The sequence below is a fragment of the Muscardinus avellanarius genome, assembly GCF_963383645.1.
Source record: "Muscardinus avellanarius genome assembly, chromosome: 4".
NCBI classification, from domain to species: Eukaryota; Metazoa; Chordata; class Mammalia; order Rodentia; family Gliridae; genus Muscardinus; species Muscardinus avellanarius.
In genome coordinates this window covers 63,852,748-63,874,071 of record NC_137789.1, presented here as the reverse complement: position 1 = coordinate 63,874,071, position 21,324 = coordinate 63,852,748, and the positions used below count along the sequence as shown (strand labels likewise).

Genomic DNA, 21,324 nt, shown 5'->3' with positions numbered 1-21,324 from the left:
TGGTGGCACAGGCTTGTAATCCCCACGCTTAGGAGGCGAAGACAGGAGAATTACCCAGGTTCAAAGCCATCCGCGCTGGCTTAAGAGACCCTGTTTCCAAAATAAAAAATATAAAAATAGGTCTGGGAGTATAGCCCAGAGGTAGAAGGGTTTCCAGAACCCCCAATACTACCAAAAAGATAAATGAATAAAAATAAAACAAAAAAATTTAAAAAATAAAAAGGGCTGGGGTGGATCTTAGAGGGAGAATGCCTCTGGGCTCAATGCCTAATCCCAAGAAGAAAAGAAAAAATCAAAGCATTTCTGTGTGCTGATGGCAATTATCTACCAGAAGGAAAAACTGATGGCACAAAAGAAAGGAAGAGAAAAAGAGAAAATGACAGGGCAGGAGAAGCTGAAGCAACTGAAAGGGTTGTGATCTAGCACACAAACAGAGGGGCTGGCATCCACAGGCAGCTCTTCCATAATTCAGACAGGAAGGCTGAGTTCAGATTTTGGGGCGAGATTTTGCCAAGCAAACATTTGTAACCAAAAGAGGCAAGACAGCTGAGGTTGTATACTTATACATCACACAGAACTACAGCTGAGCAGGGAGCTACCTAAAAAAAAAAAAAAAAAAAAAAAAAAAGGTGGTAGACTGTGGATTTGGAGCATGGAGGAACCACTGAAATAAAAAAAAAATCATGTAAAGAAATTATCTAGAAAGTTATAAATTGTCAGTGAGAGGTAAATGCTTAAAATTAAAATTGTGGAGGGGCCTACATTTATTGGTAGTGATAAGGTCAGAAATGCAATTAAAGGAATCAGTGGCTGAAGGAGAGTAGAGAACAAGATAACTAGAGAATTTCAAGAACTGAAAGGTCCGCATGTTCAAACAATCATCTATTCAGATGTTAAAATCATCAAAAATTAAAATGGTAGAAATGCTGAAGAAAGTGAAAGAGAGCCATGTGACCTGAGATGGAATCACCCAGAAGAGGCAATAAGTGGCTACTGTAGTAGGCATGGTGGTACATGTCTCTAATCCCATTACTTGGGAGGCTGAGACAGGAGGATCACAAGTTCAAGGATATCCTCAGCAACTTAGCAAGATCCTGTTTCAAACTAAAAAATAAAACAGGGCTATGGATGTAACCTGAAGATAGAACAACCCTGGGTTCAATCCCTAGTACTACAAAGAATTTTTTAAAAAATTTAAGCCGGGCGTGGTGGCGCACACTTGTTGCCCAGCATTTGGGAGGCTGAGACAAGAGGACCATGGTTTGAGGACAGCCTCAGCTACTTAGTGAGGCCCTATGCAACTCACTGAGACCGTTTCAAAATAAGGAATAAAATAATAAGGCTGGGGGTGTAACTCAGAGGTAGGATGCCCCTGAGTTCCATCCCCAGTACCAAAAAAAAAAAAAAAAAAAAAAAAAATTTAAAGAATGGCTATGGTGAAGGGACCAGAGAGTCTCATAATATGAAATCAGAAACTTGTAAGACACAAGGAATAGTAGCAGAGTTTTAAAAAAAAAAATTTTCCAGCTTGGCTACTATGCGCACTTATAATCCCTGCACTTGGGAGGCTGAGACAGGAGGAACGCACAGGTTCGAAGCCAACTTCAGCTATTGAGTGAGGCTCTCAGCAACTTAATGAGACCCTGTTTCCAAATAAAGTATAAAATAGGTCTGGGAGAGCCGGGCGTGGTGGCGCACGCTTGTAATCCCCACACTTGGGAGGCAGAGACAGGAGGATCGCGCAGGTTCGAAGCCAGCTGCGCACGCTGGCTTAGGAGACCCTGTTTCCAAATAAAAATGTAAAAATAGGTCTGGGAGCATAGCCCAGAGGTAGAAGGGCTTCCAGGAACCCCAGTACCACCAAAAAAAAAAAAAAATAGTTCTGGGAGTATAGCCCGGAGGTAGAAAAGCCCCTGGGTTCCACCCCAAGTAACACACACACACACACACACACACACACACACACAAATTTCCTAAATAAGCTTAGTGTGGCACAAAGTAACTAACACATGTCATTGTACACAATATAGTAACAAACACCACTGAGAACTCAGTCCTTCCTGCTGAAGGACCAGTGAAGAGATGAAAGTTTTCACAGAGATTTGAAAGATGGGATATGTAGCTTAGTGTTAAAAAAAATTAATAAAAGCAAAAACACCTTCAAGGCAAAATCAGAGAGATATGAAAATAACATGAAATATTCTAAGAAATGTTCATTCAACATGATTTAGAGCAGCATGTATACAAAAGCGAGTCAGGGTACACGGCTGGACAGGTAGAGTAACGCCACCATGGTTTCTCTGCTGATGCAAGAACAAGAGATAGTGGAAACAAAGTAAATGGCTGCCCATACTCCTTCATAAAAGCCTCTAATAGAGAGCAAAATTGGTAGACTTTAGTTCCATTTTATTTTCCTAACTTTGAGTGAAATGATAAAAAACAATAAAATGACCCAATAATTGATTGCTTTTGAAAATAAATCAACTACTACAGAATCAAAAAATATTATGCGTGAATGAATATGTAATAAAAATAATGCTGGTATGTACAACTTTTATAAATGATGAATCTTGGAATTCAACATCACATTAATCAGGCATGGTGGTACACGATTATAATCCCCTTTATTCAGGAGTCTGAGACAGGAGAATCCTAAATTTAATATCAGCCACAGCGACTTAGAGATTCTATTTCAAAATAAAATTTAAAATTTTTTAAAAAGCTGGTGATGTAGCTCAGTAGTAAAGGACCCCTGGATTCTATCTCCAGTACCACAAAAACAAACAAACAAACAAACAAACAAACACACGTACATCACATTGGAAAAGAGGAATAGATATTTAACCAACACACTACTTGCTCTATCTCCATGTCACTTTAGCAGCTGTAATTTAATATAAAAAGCCAAAGAATATACTCAAGTGCTAGTACTGGCACTTATCAACCATTAAGAAAGTCACTGAACTTTATGTACCTAAGTTTCTTAATTTATAAAATGCAAATTTAAAAACCTGTATCATACAGTTTTGATAAGGTTTCTGTAAGATACCGTATCTAAAAAGCTTTCTAAACCATTCATTATAAGCTACAAAATTAAATTTACAACTTTAAAACATTATTAATACAGAGCTAACAGCCTCCAGGATATGTACCACCCCCTACTCCAAAAATACAGCCCAGTGAACACCTGAGATGGCAAGTCTGACAGTGTAATAAGTATGTCTCACCCCTCTCTCCATGACCTTACCTTGGAATGAGCAGGCCCGCTTTCACTCAGAAGTCTATACTGGGGTTGGATGCTATTGAAACGGGCCAACTCATTTACCAGACACATTGGAGTTTTCTCTTTGGGGTTTGCCATTTTATCTTGGAGAGAAGCTGCAAATAAAAAGGCTGTAAAGTTTTTGTCAAGAATAGCTTTACAAAATGGAAGAAAAACTAGGTTTGATTTTTTTAGACTAAAGTCAAATTGTAGCTATGAACTAAATTATTTTCACAATTGTTTGCATTAAAAAATCAAATTATCTAATTCTTCCATTGCATGCAATAGTATATGTTCACATTTTAAACAATAAATTACCTTTTTCTGTATGTTCCTCGGTTATTCTCTATACATATACATATGACAATGGTATACTTAAAGATTTTTTAAAAGATTATAACTCTTAATTTATCTTATAAATTTTCTTCTTCTCTCAAGAAATTTTACCATAAACAGATAAGTCTCCAGATTCTTATTACTATAAACTAACTTTTGTCAATCTTTTTTAGTCTTTCATCTTTATTTTTTTCCCTCTCATTTTGAGGCAGCATAACAAAAAAGTTCTAGATTTGCTGATCTAAGTGTAATCCAATTGGATTGCTAATCCAATCCTCCAACTATTTCGAGAACTCTAAGCAAATTAAATTTCCTTTCCTTTTTTGTTTGGGAAATTTTGAAAATAAAAAGTAGAAAAAATAATTTAACAAATGCCCACATACCCAACACCCAGAACTCAAATTGTTAATATATTCCAGTTTTGCTTTGAATTGTATTATCTCATGTAGTTATCAATCCTGTCTTAAAAAAATGCATTTTAGTAAAGTTCCTTTTATTTTTTTCCAGAGACTACTACTATATGAATTTAGAATATACTCCTCTAGGCTACTTTAAAATACATGTATAGGCATACATGCACATTTATGAGAAAATCCAAAGGCTTGATATATTTGGCTTTGTTCACATAAATAGTATTATAATAAACTTAGAATTTTCACAATGTACTTTCTTCACTCTTCATTATGTTTTTAAGAGTTTAACTAAAGAGATGTAGTGCACTGTCTTTAACTGCTACAGACTTTCCAAGACAATATTATAGTCATTTTGTTATCCACTCCTCTACTAAGAGACATTTAGGTTGCTTCAAATTCTTCACTCTTATTTGAACATGCTATTAGCTCTCAGAAAGACTATACCAAATAACTTTTGCCAGCAGCATGACAATTACCATTTCTCTTCAAACTTGATAATATGGAGTAGGACCAGGCATTTTCATTTTTTTAAAATAATTTATGTTTGACAAATGATATCCCACTGATATTTCTTAGGTATTTATCCCATTATTATTTTCATTTGCATGCCCATATTACTAATAAGGCTAAACATCCTCTCCTACATTAAGAATCATTTTAAACTGCTTCTGTCTTTTTAATTGATTATTTTATATGTTATAGTTATCAATTTAGTGGGGAGCTGGTACTGAGGATTAACTCCATGGCCTCACACCTCCTAGGAAGCATTCTATTCCTGGGCTATATCTAAAGATCTAAAGATTTTTTTTTTTTTCTGAGAGTCTCACAAAGTTGCCCAGGATGGGTTCAAAGTTGTTATCTTACAGCCTCGGCCTCCTGAATTTCTGGAATTACAAGCATGTGCCAACTGGGATGCCAGGCATGTGCCAACAAATACAGATATAGTTATCAATCTTGTCTCTTATGGCTTATTTTTTATGTCTTATTTAAGAAATCCTTCCGTATCCTTCAAAGCTTATTGATTTTACTTAAAACTTACTAAATCTTCTTTCTGTAAAATGAGGGTAAGAAATCTATCCTACTCAATTCACAAGGTTATTGTGAGATAAGATTTTAAAGTGTCTGATGCTGCCGGGCGTAGTGGCACACGCTTGTAATCCCCGCTTGGGAGGCGGAGAAAGGAGGATTGCGCAGGTTCGAAGCCAGCCACGCTGGCTTAAGAGACCCTGTTTCCAAATAAAAAAAGTATAAAAATAGGTCTGGGAGTGTAGCCCATGGGAGTGTAGCTGGAGGTAGAAGGCTTCCAGGAACCCCAGTACCACCAAAAAAAAAAAAAGTGTCTGATGTTATTCTCTAAACTACTGCAAATATAAGGTGGTATTATAATTATGATTATTAGGTACTGGGGATTGAACCCACAGGCATTTAACCTCCAAGCTATACCCCCAGCCCTTTTTATTTTTTTGTTCTGTAACAAAGTCTTGCTAAATTTCTGAGGCCAACCTCAAACCTGTGATCTTCCTGTTTCAGCTTCCCAAGTACTAGGATTATAGTTGCCCAGCTTTATAATGTATTATTACAACTTCAGAATATATTCCTAATAGTAAATTATTTTATTCTATATTTTCCTATGTCTCATTTATAGATACTTAAAGATTTTCATTTTTCTTTCATCTCCCATTAATCAATGCTAAAACAATATTTTAAAACCTAGGCATAGAACATATAAGTGGATTATTTCCTGCTAAACTATAGTCACAATGTATGAAGAATATATAAAATGAATGGAAATAGCTGATTTGGGGAACTTTATAAGCTTTCTATGGCAAGGTTTAATGTGGAAAATTATTCTTTTAAATTTCTAATTTCCTTATATGGATCAATAATTTGGATCATGAACATTATGATTAAGAAAACCATTGTATTTAAAAAAAACTACAGCCGGGCGTGGTGACACATGCTTGTAATCCCCACCCTTGGAAGGCTGAAACAGGAGGATCCTGCAGGTTCAAAGCCAACCTCGACTACTTAGTGGTGCGCTCAGCAACTTAGTAAGACCCTGTTTCCAAATAAAATTTAAAAATAAGTCTCGAAGTATAGCCCAGAGGTAGAAAGCCTCTGGGCTCCACCCCCAGTACCCCACCCCCCAAAAAACACATAGCCAAGCATGGTGGTGCACGCTTGTAATCCCAGCATTCGGGAGGCTGAGAAGGGAGGATGGTGTTTCATGGACAGCTTCAGCTACTTAGTGAGGCCCTCCGCAACTTAGTGAGACCCTGTTTCAAAAATAAAGAATAAAAAATAGGGCGGGGGGTGTAGCTCAGAGGTCGAATTCCTTGGGTTACATTCCCAGACCGCAAAAATACAAAATAAATAAAAAATTTTAAAAACTACATAACTACCTAAGTAAGGCATAAGCAAAAGGAGAGAGAATCTAAGCAAACAACGTCAAGATCAATACAGCTGACATCTGATTTTACAATTAAACTAGTCTAAGAGTCTTGCAAAAAAATTAGCCATTACTTCTTTTGGGGGCAGTATAAAAAGATGAAAGTCAAAAGAAGTTTGAAAAAAACCTGGATTTTACATAATCCATTGTATGCCATGCAAATAAGCATTTTATAAAATGTTCTGCTCAATTCAGAAAGTCAATCATTATAGAAAATTTGATGAGCTGGGCTATCATTAATTTTAGTTCTTTGCTTACCATGACATAAAATACTCAAGTGCAAAAAGTAGCATGGTTTGCTGAATATCAAAAAGCAAAAGCAGTGGCTATGGTGTTGTACACCTGTAATCTCAGTATTTAAAAGACTGAGACAAGAGGATCACAAGTTACCAAGATCCTGTTTCAAAATAAAATAGGACTGGGGGTGTAGCTCAGAGGATGAATGCTCCTGCCCCAGGTTTCAATCCCCAGTACAAAACAAAACGAAACAAAAGGAGAATGACAATTTGTAAAAAATGAGAAAATACAGCTAGGCATGGTGGTATGCATTTGTAATCCCAGAATTTGGGAGGCTGAGATAGGATTATAGGTTCCCAGTCAACATCAGCTACTTAGCAAGGCCTTCTGCAACTTAGTGAGACCCTGCTTCAAAATAAAGAATAAAAAATAGGGCAGGAGGTAAAGCTTTGAGGTAGAATGCCCCTGGGTTCCATCCCCAGAACCGGGGGGAAAAAAAGAAAATATTAAAGTCGGATAAAAATCAGCCAATTTTGAATAATACTAGAATACAATTCATATTAATATTACTGTGCAACTTTCATAATTCAGTAATATTGCACATCCATGTTATAATACAAAAATATTAGGAGTATACCTGGCATACCGTAAAACTTTTATAGTAAGTAAATGTTTAATAGTGTAATTTTAAGCATATTAAAAGTGATTAAATGGTACATTTACAATTAAGTGAAACTTCTTTGATAAGAAAACCTGATCTTAATCCTTTTAAGGAACTACAAACTAATAACCTGGTATAAAATTTACATTCCATTGATTTTGATTCTCTGCTTTATAAAATAACATAAATCCAATAACATTTTTAATGTGTGGCTAAAGTTTTGGTGTAAGAGATCTGTGAGACCCTACTTTGATAAAGCTTCATAATTAAAATCCAAATGCTTAAAGTTAGTGAATTGAAAATTTTTGTATTTTTAATTATTTATTGGTACAATGTAGTCAAACATCATAATGGGAATCTTTGATTGTTTTCTTTCAAGTAATGAATAAAACCTTATTTTAAATAGCTAATTATTCTAGCCGGACGTGGTGGCACACACTTGTAATCCCCGCGCTTGGGAGGCGGAGACAGGAGGATCAGGCAGGTTTGAAGCCAGCCGCACTAGATTAAGAGACCATGTTTCCAAATTTAAAAAATACAAAAATAGGTCTGGAAGTGTAGCCCGGAGGTTGAAGGGTTTCTAGTAACCCCAGTACCAAAAAAAAAAAGCTATTACTCTAATCAGAAATGTTACTAGTATTAACTGACAGAGTTCAGTGACATAGTAATATTTTAAAATTAAACCAAAATGTAGATTAAAGTAGCTATAAAATTATTAAACAAATTGTTTCATTAAAAATTGAGATGCAGCCGGGTGTGGTGGCGCACAATAGTTCAAAGCCACCCTCACTGACTTAAGAGACCCTGTTTCCAAATAAAAATAGAAAATAGGTCTGGGAGTGTAGCCTAGAGGTAGAAGGGTTTCCAGGAACCCCAGTACCACCAAAAAAAAAAAAAAAAAAAAAAATTGAGATGCAAAGCCGAGCAACATGGCGCACACTTGTAATCCAAGCATTTGGGAGGCTGAGAAAGAAGGATCACAGTTCGAGGACAGCCTCGGCTACTACTTAGTGAGGCCCTATACAACTCAGTGAGACCGTTTCAAAATAAAAAATAAAAAATAGGGCTTGGGCCGGGTGTGGTGGCTTACGCTTGTAATCCCTGCACTTGGGAGGCAGAGACAGGAGGATCGCGCAGGTTCGAAGCCAGCCGCACGCGCTGGCTTAGGAGACCATTTCCAAATTTAAAAAAAAATGTAAAAATAGGTCTGGGAGTGTAGCCTGGAGGTAGAAGGGCTTCCAGGAACCCCAGTACCACAAAAAAAAAAAAAAAAAAAAAAAAAAAATGGGCTGGGGATGACACTCGGGAGTTAGAATGCCCCTGGGTTCCATCCCCAGTATCGCAAAAAAAAAAAAAAAAAAAAAAAACCAACTTAATTGAAATACAAGCTGGATGTGGTGGTGCACACCTGTAATCCCAGCATTCGGGAGGTAGAGACCAGAGGATCACGGTTCGCAGACAACCTCAGCCATTTAGCAAGGCCTTTCCCAACTCACTGAGACCTTGTTTCAAAAATTTTAAAAAAACTAAAAAATAGGGTTGGGGGTGTAGCTCTGAGGTACAATGCCCCTGGGTTCCATTCCATCCCCACTACCACACACACACACACACAAATTTAGATAGAGGGATGGGGGCAGAGGTAAGTGGGAGAGCACTTGCCTAGCATGTGTAAAGCCCTGGTTTCAATCCCCAGCACCACAAAAAATAAAATTATATATATAATAAGCTATAATTATATAATATTATAATATAATTATAATATATAATTATAATATATAATATACATAATAATATTGTATATATCAGCTATTTTATATTTAAAAATGTACCTAGCTTAGATATAAATAAATAAATAATAATGGATTTTTCGAATCTAAGACTTTGCCACTTGGAGAGAGGAACTGAGTCTAAGAAACTAGAAAACTGTAGTAAAGAACCTGTTTTGAACCTCTGTTAGTTACTAATATCTACACAACCTTAAAGTACTAAAATCTCACTTTCTATAGAGTAAAATAGGAATAAAAGCTATTTTTATTCCATTGGTTATATGAATTATATAAGACACTGTTGACTAGGATTAAGTAAAATTATTTAGACCTTGACTGTAAAAAGCAAGAGCTACTTCGTTTATTTTCTGTAGTTAAGAAACAGAACTAGCCGGGCGTGGTGGCGCACGTTTGTAATCCCAAGCACTTCGGAGGCTGAGACAGGTGGATCACATAGGTTCAAAGCCAGCCTCAGCTACTTAGTGAGGCTCTCAGCAACTTAGTGAGACCCTGTTTGCAAATAAAATATTTTTTAAAAAGTCTGGGAGTATAGCCTGGAGGTAGAAAGCCTCTGGGTTCCACCCCCAGTACCACCAAAAAGAAAGAAAGAAGAAAGGAAGGAAGGAAGGAAGGGAGGGAGGGAGGGAGGGAGGGAGGGAACTATTTTATCTACTAAATTAAGCTGGGCGCACTATCATCAACCTATACTACTACAAAAAAAAGAAGTCTATGAAAACTTTGGGCATTTTTATCTCAGCATGATGATACCCCCTGTGTGGTTTTATAATTCTTAATTTAAATGAGTAATTTAATGAAAGAACACGTCCCAAGAGAGAGAATGCCATGAAGAAATCCTCATGTTAAAGAAGTATTTTTCCAAGTTAATGATTGGTGAGACTTCAAACATACCTATGCCTTATATTTTTTATTTTTTATTAACTTTAGTAGTACTAAATATGATGCCAGAAACAAAATTTTAAAAGAGCTGTTATTGTATTACTAATTATATTTTTCTATTAAAATTATCCTATATAGCCAGGCGTGGTGGCGCACTCTTGTAATCCCTGCGCTTGGGAGGCTGAGACAGGAGGATAGCACAGGTTCAAAGCCAGCCTCGGCTACTTAGTGAGACCCTGTTTCCAAATAAAATATAAAATAGGTCTGGAGATAGAAAGCCTCTGGGTTCCACCCCTAGTACACTAAAAAAAAAAATTATCCTATATGATAAGCACATCTTTTGACTGTTTATATTATTATTAAAAGTATATGTATTACTAAATCCAAAAAACAATCTATTAGTCTGATTATAAATGCTTATTAAGCCAAGTTATCATCAAATATTAAAGCTATGATTACTTTTCTAAACTTTTTTCATGGCTAAGTGCAAATATTCAGAATTAAAATGACCTAGTAAGTTGATTTTATACATAGTACTCTATAAAAAGCATGTGTTAGTTCCACTGACTTATCATAACTCCATAAAAAATTCTAAATTTGATATAAATTACACTTATGATTTCTCATGTGTGTGCAAGAAAATATTCCACCTTGATTAATATAAAATTTTTTACATGTAACTCACCATAACTTTGATTAAAAAAAAATCACTGGTACAACAGTAGATACATATCCAACAAGAACAGAGATATACTCTACTTTAATATCTTTACACAGTGTCTTTGACTCTCAGGGACTTGGAACTTCAAACTATACTTAAATAACATAGCTCACAGTAGTCAAAGAATAGGCAGAATCAAATCTTTGTCCCCAAAGGAGCTCACGCTCTGAGAGAAAAATAGACACAAACAATGTATACACATGATAAATTACAATATGAAATTGTCACAGTGACTCCTTAGGCAGAGGGGAATGGAAAAGTATGTTATGGGGGTTTTCTTTGTTTTTTGGTGTGTGTTTGTTTGTTTGTTTGTTTGTTTGTTTGTTTGTTTGTTTGTTTGTTTAACCTAGGGGCATTCTACCCCTAAGATACATTCCCCAACCCTTTATAATTTTTCATTTTGAAACAGGATCTCGCCAGGTTGCTACAAGTCTCACTAAATTGCTGAAGCTAGTGTCAAACCTGTATTCCTCCAGTCTTAGACTCCCAAGTGGGATTACAGGTATGCACCACCATGTCCAAACAAAAAGTAGGTTTTAAGAGGTGGTAAATGAGTTAGTTCAGGAAAGCAAGAATTCACCAAGCTAAGAAGATGAGAGACAGTGTAGCTTTTTCAAATACCTGGAAGAATGCACATAAAATAAGACATCTGGCAAATGCAAGCAGACCAGTAACAACACAGAATGAATAAAGGGAAATAGCATTCACTAAAACACCAGAAGTCTCCTAAACCAGATCCTGGAGTAGAAAACATTCTAAGAGTAGCTATATGCCAGCAGAACAGTTTCTAGTAAAATCAAAGTCTACCTTCCCTGTCAAAGCAAATCTCCACACAAGATCCCATTTCTATCCCTGGTCCTGTAAATTACTTGAACATGGTTTCTATGTCTCTTTCCTGGATCCCTCTCTCTAGTCTCTGCTACTGGAAGGAACTCATCTTAACTGCCAAGTAAAACACATTTTCAAAAGTCAAAAGTCAAAAGAGAAAAGGAATTTACCTTGCCTAGATTCCTGCCTTCTAGAAGAAATGGGACTATCTGTCCACAGATATACTTAAAGTGAACCTTGAAACTTCAAATTAGAACTTACCCTAAAGGCTGCTGAAGAAAAATGACTGATGAGCTATTCAGGCACTGAACTGCTCTTCTGTTAACTGCTCACCACTAGGAAGAAATGTAAGTTCCTATCTCATATAAACACAAAAATAAATTCTAGAAGTATTAAAATGCAAAATATAAAAATACCACAAAAGCACTAGAAAATTTTATTGAATATTAATCATAACATGGCCTTTCTAGAAAAAACAATAAACCTAAAAGGCATAAAGGGAAAAACTGACAGTTAACAATATAAAAATATAATACTTGAGGTAAAGCAAAATATACCATTAATGACACTAAAAAGAAGTCTAAAAACTCAGTGAAAATATTTGAAAAATATAGACAAACTGTTAACATCTGTAAAATATGAAGCTAATAGAAATTTGCTTTTTAAAAGCCAACAGAAAAGGGGTAAATGTACATACAATTCATATAATTTGAGTAATCATAACTGTCCAAAAACATAATTTTCTATTAAGCTAATAAAGATTTTTCTTAATTTTTAACCAATATGTAAAAATTATAGATAGTATACCTAAGAGTCTGAGATAGGAGGAAACTAAGTGCAAGGCCAGTTTTGGCAACTCAGCAAGACCTTGTTACAAAATTTAAAAAAAAAATTAAAAGGCTATAAGTATAGCTCAATGGTCCTGTGTTCAATCCTTCATACAGAAAAAAGAATTGTAAGTAGTAATGGGATAACATGTGCTATGTTTAAAACAGGTAAGCATCTCTACCTTCTCCAACATGTATCATTTTTTATAGTAAAAATTTTCAAAATTGTTTCTTCCAGATCTTTTCTTTCTTCTTCTTTTTTATTTTATTTATTTATTTATTTATTTATTTAGGATTCAAGATAAGAGCCTGCCGAGGGGTTAGGCCGGTGCTGGGGCCAGTGAGGCCGGCATCGGAGCCTGCCTTGAGGCAAGGCCAGTACTGGGGCCTCCGAGGCCAGGATAAGAGCCTGCCGAGGGGTTAGGCCGGTGCTGGGGCCAGCGAGGCCGGCATCGGAGCCTGCCGTGAGGCATGACCAGTGCTGGGGCCTCCAAGGCCAGGATAAGAGCCTGCCGAGGGGTTAGGCCGGTGCTGGGGCCAGCGAGGCTGGCATCGGAGCCTGCCTTGAGGCAAGGCCGGTACTGAGGCCTCGAGGCCAGGATAAGAGCCTGCCGAGGGGTTAGGCCGGTGCTGGGGCCAGCGAGGCCGGCATCGGAGCCTGCCGTGAGGCATGACCAGTGCTGGGGCCTCCGAGGCCGGGATCAGAGCCTGCCGAGGGGTTAGGCCAGTGCTGGGGCCAGTGAGGCCGGCATCGGAGCCTGCCTTGAGGCAAGGCCGGAACTGGGGCCTCGAGGCCAGGATAAGAGCCTGCCGAGGGGTTAGGCCGGTGCTGGGGCCAGTGAGGCCGGCATCGGAGCCTGCCGTGAGGCATGACCAGTGCTGGGGCCTCCGAGGCCGGGATCGGAGCCTGCCGAGGGGTTAGGCCGGTGCTGGGGCCAGTGAGGCCGGCATCGGAGCCTGCCTTGAGGCAAGGCCGATACTGGGGCCTCCTAGGCCAGGATAAGAGCCTGCCGAGGGGTTAGGCCGGTGCTGGGACCAGTGAGGCCGGCATCGGAGCCTGCCGTGAGGCGAGGCCAGCATCGGAGCCTGCCGTGAGACATGGCCAGTGCTGGGGCCTCCTAACCCGGGAACGGAACCTGCCAAGGGGTTAGGCCGGTGCTGGGGCCTCCGAGGCCGGCATTGGAATCCTGCCAAGGGGTTAGACCGGTGCAGGGGCCAATGGCCAGCATCGGAGCCTAGTGTGAGGCAAGTTCACTCCTGCGGCCTCCAAGGCCGGGACCAAAGCCAGCTTAGGGGTTAGACCGGTACAGGGGCCAGCGAGACCAGAACTGGGGCCTCCCATGAGGCAAGGCCGCTGCTTGAGCCAGCGAGGTCTGGATCAGTCTACTGAGTAGCCAGGCCACTACTGGGACCATCAAGAGTGGGATCGGTACTTGCAACGCAGCATGAACAGAGAAATATCGCAGAAAATATAAATCGGACGCTTCTCTTAATCAGCAATAACTAGGAGGAAAAGGGCAACAGGAAGAGGTTGAGCTATAGAAAGGGCCCTATAGTGAAGCAACTAATGTGACCAATCAGAGGGTATGTAATACTGGAGGACGGAGCCTCTTTAAAATGCAGGAGGTACATAAACAAATGTATCAAAGTAAATCACCAAAGAAGCGTGGGATGGAGGGAGGGGGAGGGAATGGGATGGGGGCTGGAGGAGGGCTAATTGGATGATGTGTGCTTGTATATCCTCTCAAGTCTTGTACTCCAATGTGATTGATATATGACTACAATACACCAATTTAAAAAATAATAAAAAAAATTCAAAATTGTTTCTTCCAGATCTTTTCTTTCTTCTTCTTTTTTATTTTATTTATTTATTTATTTATTTATTTATTTATTTATTGTGTGTGTGTGTGTGTGTGTGTGTGTGTGTGTGTGTGTGTGATACTGGGAATGGAACCAGGGGCATTCTACCTCCGAGCAACACCCCCAGCCATGTTTTTTATTCTTTCTTTTGAAACAGGGTCTTACTGAGTTGCAAAGGACCTCACTAAGTAGCTGAGGCTGGCCGTGAACTGCGATCCTCCTGTCTCAGTCTCCCAAATGCACCACCACACCCAGCTTCTTCCAGGTCTTTTAAATGTACAGTACATTATTATAAGTTTTTTTAATGATAACATAAATATTGGCAAGGATACGGAGAAACAGAATCAAATGCTACTGGTGTAAACATAAATTAGTAGCGGCCATTTGATGTACAATTCAGATTAAAATTTGCATTGTAACTATCTTTAAAACAGCAATTTTAAGCCAGGCATGGTGGTGCACACTTGTAATCCCAGTATTTGGGAGGCTGAGATAAGAGTATCACAGCTTCACAGCCAGCCTCAGCTACTTAATGAGGCATTCCACAACTTAGTGAGACCCTGTTTTAAAATTAAAAATTAAAAATAGAGCTGGAGGTGTAGCTCAGAGATAGAATGCTCCTGGATACAATCCCCAGTGCCACAAAAATAAATAAAACAGCAATTTTAAAATAGAAGCCAGATGTGGTGGCGCACACTTGTAATCCCAGAATTTGGGAGGCAAAGACAGAAGGATCCAGGTTCGCAGCCAGCCTCAGCTACTTAGCAAGGCCCTTTGCAATTCAGTGAGACCCTGTTTCAAAATAAAAAATAAAAAAAGAGGAAAAAATGACTTATAAAATTCATTTGAGCTGGGCGTGGTGGCCACATTTGTAATCCCAGCATTTAGGAGCCTGAGACAGGAGGATCACTGTTTGTGGACAGCCTCAGCTATTTAGTGAGGCCCTTTGCAATGCAGAGAGACCCTGTTTCAAAATAAAGAATACAAAATGGGGCTAAGGGTGTAGCTCAGAGGTAGAATGCCCCTGGGTTCCAACTCTAGTACCAAAAATAAAATAAAATAAAATAGGTATAAACACTACAAGAAGACTCAAGTAAAACACATGCCATGGCAATTTGAACTGTAAGATTGTAATATCAAGAACTATAGCCAAGCTAAATACTTATCCTCAAGAATGGGTTGAAGAAATAAACTACATGGAGTACAAGGTTTTAAAAACACTAAAAGATGTACAGTGCTTATGGAATGGCATGGAAAGATACTGCACAATGCTGAATGAAAAAAGTTACAGCCTATTCTCTAATCATAACATTATCTTCTTTAAATCAAACACAGCTAGGTGTAGCGGCATATGTCTGTAATCCCAGTAGTTGGGAGGCTGAGACAGGAGCATCGCAAGTTTGTGGCCTGCCTTAGCTACTTAGCGAGAGCTTCAACAACTTAACAAGATCGTTTCAAAATTAAAAATAAAAAGAGCCAGGGGTATAGCTTAGAGGCAGAATGCCCTGGGTTTAATCCCTAGTACCACACCCCCCAAAAAAATCAAATGCACACATATGAAAGAGGCAGGAATGGGGAGATTCCCACTTTCTTCTTTGATTTACTATGTATTCTTTCACTTTTTAATAGAGTATATTTAACTTCTATATCATTATTTTATAATGCCATACCAAAGGTATGGATGGTTTAAAATATAAAAGTCTTAATTGCTCTTGTCTTTTATAAGGTTTTGATAGTGCCACCACAATTCTGAAAAACAGAAATATATTCAAGAATCTGATTCAAAGCAGGCACTATCAGGACTACAATGGACTACAATGTCCAAGTTTTTCAATGAAGCCTTCCACTGCAAAAGCAGAGTATCCTTAGCATCTTTTAGTTATAGCCCATCTACTTAACTTTAGCCGTTCTAGTAGATATGTAACAACAGTATCTCACTTTTTTCCTTTTCTTTTCTATAGTGTGTGTGTGTGTGTGTGTGTGTGTGTGTGTGTGTGTGTGTGTGTTGTGGAAGGTTACAGGGAACTGAACCCAGGGGCATTTTACCTCTGAGCTACATCCCAGACCTATTTTATTTTGAAGTAGGGTCTTGCTAGGTTGATAAGGGCCTCACTACTTGCTGAGACTATCCTCACACCTGTGATCCTCCTGTGTCAGCCTCCTAAGTATTGGGATTAGATATGCATCACTATGTCTGGCCTCACTGTGGTTTTAACTTGCACTTTCCTAATCATTTTATCCATTTTGACAATAAAGCATATAAGAGATTAGAGAATACTTATTTTAAATTTATAGATGAATTTGAAGATCAATATTTTAACAAAGTCCTCCAATCCAAGTCATCAAAATCTTATTGAGATGATATGTCACTGATAGTAATGTTCTATGAAGTCACTGCTAACAGTGAGTTGGAGGATACCAAATCACTGCTCCCAGGAGAAATACACGGTCAGTTTACTATAAGCCACACCTGGCTCAAGACTGTAATTTCTTTGGCAACTTTCTACCCATTTGTTCTATCAATTATTGAGAGAGGTTATTGAAATCTGATTACAAATACAGGCTTCTCAATTTCCCCTTGTTCTTTATTAGTTTTTGCTTATTGTACTTTGAAACTCTATTAGTAGATGCATAAACAATCTTTAAGTCCTTTTAAGTTACTCCTTTATCTTTATGAATGAATGAATGTCTGTATCCCTGATAACTATCTTTGCTCTGCAATCTACTTTGTCTAATATTAATATAATCCCTCCACGTTTTTTGGAGTGTTTTGTTTTGGTACTGGCAACTGACCCCAGGGGCATTCTACCTCTGTGCTATACCCCCAGCCCTTTCTATTTTTCATCTTGAAACAAGGACTCACTAAGTTGCCGAAGCCTCAAACCTATTCTCGGGTCTCAGACTCCCAAGTACTAGGATTACAGGTATGTACCAACATGCACAGCTCCCGGTTTCCTTTTAGGTTGCCATGTAATATACTTTCCTATTTTCTTAACTTTAATCTATTTGTTTGTATTTAAAGTATTCTTAGCCGGCGTAGTGCACATGCCTGTAACCCCAGTACTTGAGAGGCTGAGACAGGAGGATCCCAGGTTGGAGGAAAGCTTCAGCAAGTAGTGAGACTCTCATCACCCTAGCAAGACCCTGTTTCCAAATAAGAAAAAAACAGGCTGGGGGTATAGCTCAAAGATAGAATACCTCTGGGTTCCATCCCCAGTACCACAAAAAATAAATAAATAAAATAAAATTTCATATATATATATATATATATTTTTTTTTTTTTTTTTTGCAGGTCTGCGGATGGAACCCAGGGGCATTCGACCTCCGAGTTACACCCCCTGCCCAATTTTTTATTCTTTATTTTGAAACAGGGTCTCACTGAGTTGCAAAGGGCCTCACTAAATAGCTGAGGCTGTCTGCAAACCGTGATCCTCCGGTCTCAGCCTCCCAAATGCTGGGATGACAAGCGTGTGCCACCACGCCCAGCTATATATATATATTTCTTGTAGGCAAGCATATAGTTGAATCTTGTTATATTATACAACTGACAATACTGGCCTTTAAATTAGGGTGTTAAGACTATTTGCATTTTTCATGTGACTAAGTTTCATATGATTTCATTATTCATATGATTTTCAGTTTATCATCTTGCTTTTTTTTTTTTCTTTTTTCATGTTGGTCCTGGGGATGGAACCCAGAGGCATTCTACCTCCAAGCTACACCACCAGCTTGATTTTATTTCTTATTTGGAAACAAGGTCTCCCTAGGGTACCAAGAGCCTTGCTAAGTTGCTGGTCCTGGTTTTGAACCTGTGATCCTTCTGTCTCAGCCTCCCAAGTCCTGGGATTACAGGCATGTACCACCATACCCTGCTTGCAGTTTGTTTTATATGTGTATCATTTAATCTTTGTTCTGTTTTACTCAACTTTTTCACATCTGTGACCAAAATACCTGACAAGCACAACATAGAGGAGAAAGTTTATTTGGATGATATTTTTAGAAGTTTCAGCATATGGTTGGCCAGCCCTAAAGTAGAAATGGCTCAGCAACAGAACCTCAGGGCATGGTAGAGGAAAATCGACTCACCTTATAGCTATCAGGAAGTCGAGACAGAAAGAGGAGTGGCCAGGGATGGATACTGTTCCAAGGCCATTCCCTCAGTGACCCACCACCTCTAGCCAAGTCCCACCTCCAAACCTATTGCATTACCTAACACAAAAACTTTTCTGGGGGACCTTTTATATCTAAACTGTAATATTCCAATTTTCATTTTTTTCTTCACTTTCGCAGGATTGATTCAATTTTCAGTTATAATTCTGCTTTCTATTTTAGTCATTAAAAAAAAAAGCTCTAAGGGTCATAGAATACCATCTTTAAATTACCAGTATCTGGGCGAGGTGGCGCCCGCTTGTAATCCCCGTGCTTGGGAGGCAGAGATAGGAGGATCGCGCAGGTTCAAAGCCAGCCTGGCGCGCTGGCTTAGAAGACCCTGTTTCCAAATAAAAATGTAAAAATAGGTCTGGGAGTGCAGCCCGGAGGTAGAAGGGCTTCCAGGAACCCCAGTACCACAAAAAAAATAAATAAATAAATAAAAATAAATTATCGGTCGACCTACCACACACAATGTTTAATAGTAGACTTCCATTTCTCCCTCCCTGCCATTAGCCATTGTTATCATGCATTTTGATGTTATGTTATAAACCCCACAATAAGTGCTTAATATTTTTACTTTGAACAGTCAACTATCTTTTAAGGCAGTTTCACTTAATAAGAAAATAAATTTTGTTATTTTAATAAGAAAATAAATATTTGCCATTTCTGGTATATTTCTTTTATGTCAGTCTATTACCTAAATAATAATACCTAGTGTTATTAATAATTACCTAAATATAACACCTAGTATTATTTTTCTGCTGAATAAATAATTTAGACTACAAGTACTATTCATCATTTGTATGAAAACGTCTTTATTTCATCTTTGCTTTCAAAACATATTTTTGCAATATGGTATTCTATGTTAATGCTTTTTATCTTTCAGTCCTTTAAAGACAAATTTTTTCCACTGTTTTCTTGCTTCCACTGTCTCTGATAAATCTACCCTCAACTTTATTTTTGTTCCTCTGCACATAAAATGACTGTGTCTTTTCTCTCTGACCACTTTTAAGATTTTCTCTTCAGCCAGGCACAATGCTGCTGACCTGTAATCTCAGTACTTGGAAGGCTAAGACAGAAGGATCACAGGTTTGAGAACAGCTTCAGCAACTTAGCAAGACCCTGTTTCAAAATAAAAAATAAAAGCCAGGCGTGGTGGCGCACGCTTGTAATCCCCGCGCTTGGGAGGCTGAGACAGGAGGATCGCACAGGTTCGAAGCCAGCCTCAGCTACTTAGTGAGGCTCTCAGCAACTTAGTGAGATCCTGTTTCCAAATACAAAAATAGAAAATTGGTCTGGGATTATAGCCCGAGGTAGAAAACCTCTGGGTTCCACCTCCAGTACCACAAAAAACTTAAAAAAATTTTAAAAATTAAATTTAAAAAAATCACTGGGAATATAGTTCAGATGTAGAATACCCCTGGGTTCAATCCCTACTACCAAAAAAAAAAAAAAAAAAAAAATTAGCACTTGCAAGTCAGCAATTTATGATGTACCCTGATGTCATTTTATAATTTTTTAACGTAAACTTTATTTAATTTATTTTATCTGTAAGCTTCTTGTTTCCTTAAGTCTGGAAAGATCTAGGCCATTACTTCCTAAAATATCTTTATCTGTGCCCTGAGCCCTCATGACTCAATCACTCACACACTGGCTGCTGGGTGGTATTACACCCTCACTGCAGCTCCCTAGTTTTTTTAATTTTTTCCTCTTTGTGTTTCATTCTGGATGGTTTGTATCACTAGGCTTTCATGTTTTATCACTTTCTGCAGTATCTAATTTGCCTTTAATTTCATCTGGTATATTTTCCATCTCAAATGTAGTTTTCAACTTTATACATTAGATATGAGTCATTGTATACTATCTTTACCTCTGAGTTTTTGGACACTGGAACACTGTCTTCTGTTAATTCTATTACCTATACCACCTCTGTATCAGTTCAGTTCTGACTGGTTATTAAAGCTTCTTTGACACAAAGAACTGAGAGCATGGAGTCAAGCAAGTTTTTGCACAACCATGATCATAGCAGCATTATTCACAATAGGCAAAAAGTAGAAGTAACCAAATGTCCACCAATAAATGAATGGATAAACAAAATACAGTATATAGGGCCTCTGGCCCCGACCCTGGCTGGGTGGGCAGGCACTGGCGGGACACCCCTAGGCGACCCCCTCCACACCCAGAAGGACCCTGTGGTCCAGGCCTCTGGCCCCGACCCTGGGCAGGTAGGCAGGCGCTGGCGGGGCACCCCTAGGCGACCCCCTCCCCACCCGGAAGGACCCTTTAAAAAAGGAAAAGAAAAAGAAAAAAGGAAAATATCGGAGAGGGGTCAAGGAGGCCATGGCAGATGCCAGGATACTGGAGATGCAGACAAAACTTATCCAAATGAACTGGAATTATTGGAAAAATTCCCCGCTAAGGAGGACTGCTTCTTCTCTACATTGTTAAGAATCTTGGACATCACCTGTAAGGAGAGAGACTTTAGCAGAGACCAAGGAGAAAGGTAGTGCTGAAAGCAGTCTCCGCGTTGGAGATGAAGACTTGTATCCAAGAGAAGCAGAAATCGGAGCCTACCAACCTTCTTTTCTTTTTTTTTTTTTTTTTTTTGAGAAATTACACCAAAGGTCGAATGCTACTGTCGCGCATACTTAGGAATACTGGACAACATTCAGAGTGGTAAAAGAGCTTGGGAAAGATTTGAAATGGTGGAGACAGTGGCAATGGCAGTGGCCAGTACTCAGGGGAGGCAAAGATCTGATGCATTACACCTGGAACCTTTGAAGTAATGACACCAGAGGCAGAATGCTACCACCACACACCCTCGAGAACATGGGACAAATGGTTGGGCAAAGAGGGTGCTCGGATTAGAGCCTGCTGAGGGGTGAGGCCGGCGATGGACACAGCAAAGCTGGGAC

General features: G+C 38.6%; 1 protein-coding gene across 2 annotated transcripts in view; it reads right to left on the bottom strand.

Annotated features, from left to right (window-relative positions):
* The window catches only part of STAU2 (staufen double-stranded RNA binding protein 2), a gene marked incomplete at its 3' end in the record, with an annotated part of 268,811 nt that extends 265,423 nt beyond the window's left edge, over nt 1–3,388 (bottom strand). Inside the window, exon 1 of one of the 2 annotated variants that reach the window (XM_080695005.1) lies at nt 3,248–3,388. In XM_080695005.1, the coding sequence (XP_080551131.1) occupies nt 3,248–3,361 (114 nt within the window). In that variant the 5' untranslated portion in view covers nt 3,362–3,388. The remainder of the gene's footprint in view (nt 1–3,247) is intronic. The other variant, XM_080695006.1, reaches the window with a different exon arrangement.
* Between the last annotated feature and the right edge of the window lie 17,936 nt (nt 3,389–21,324).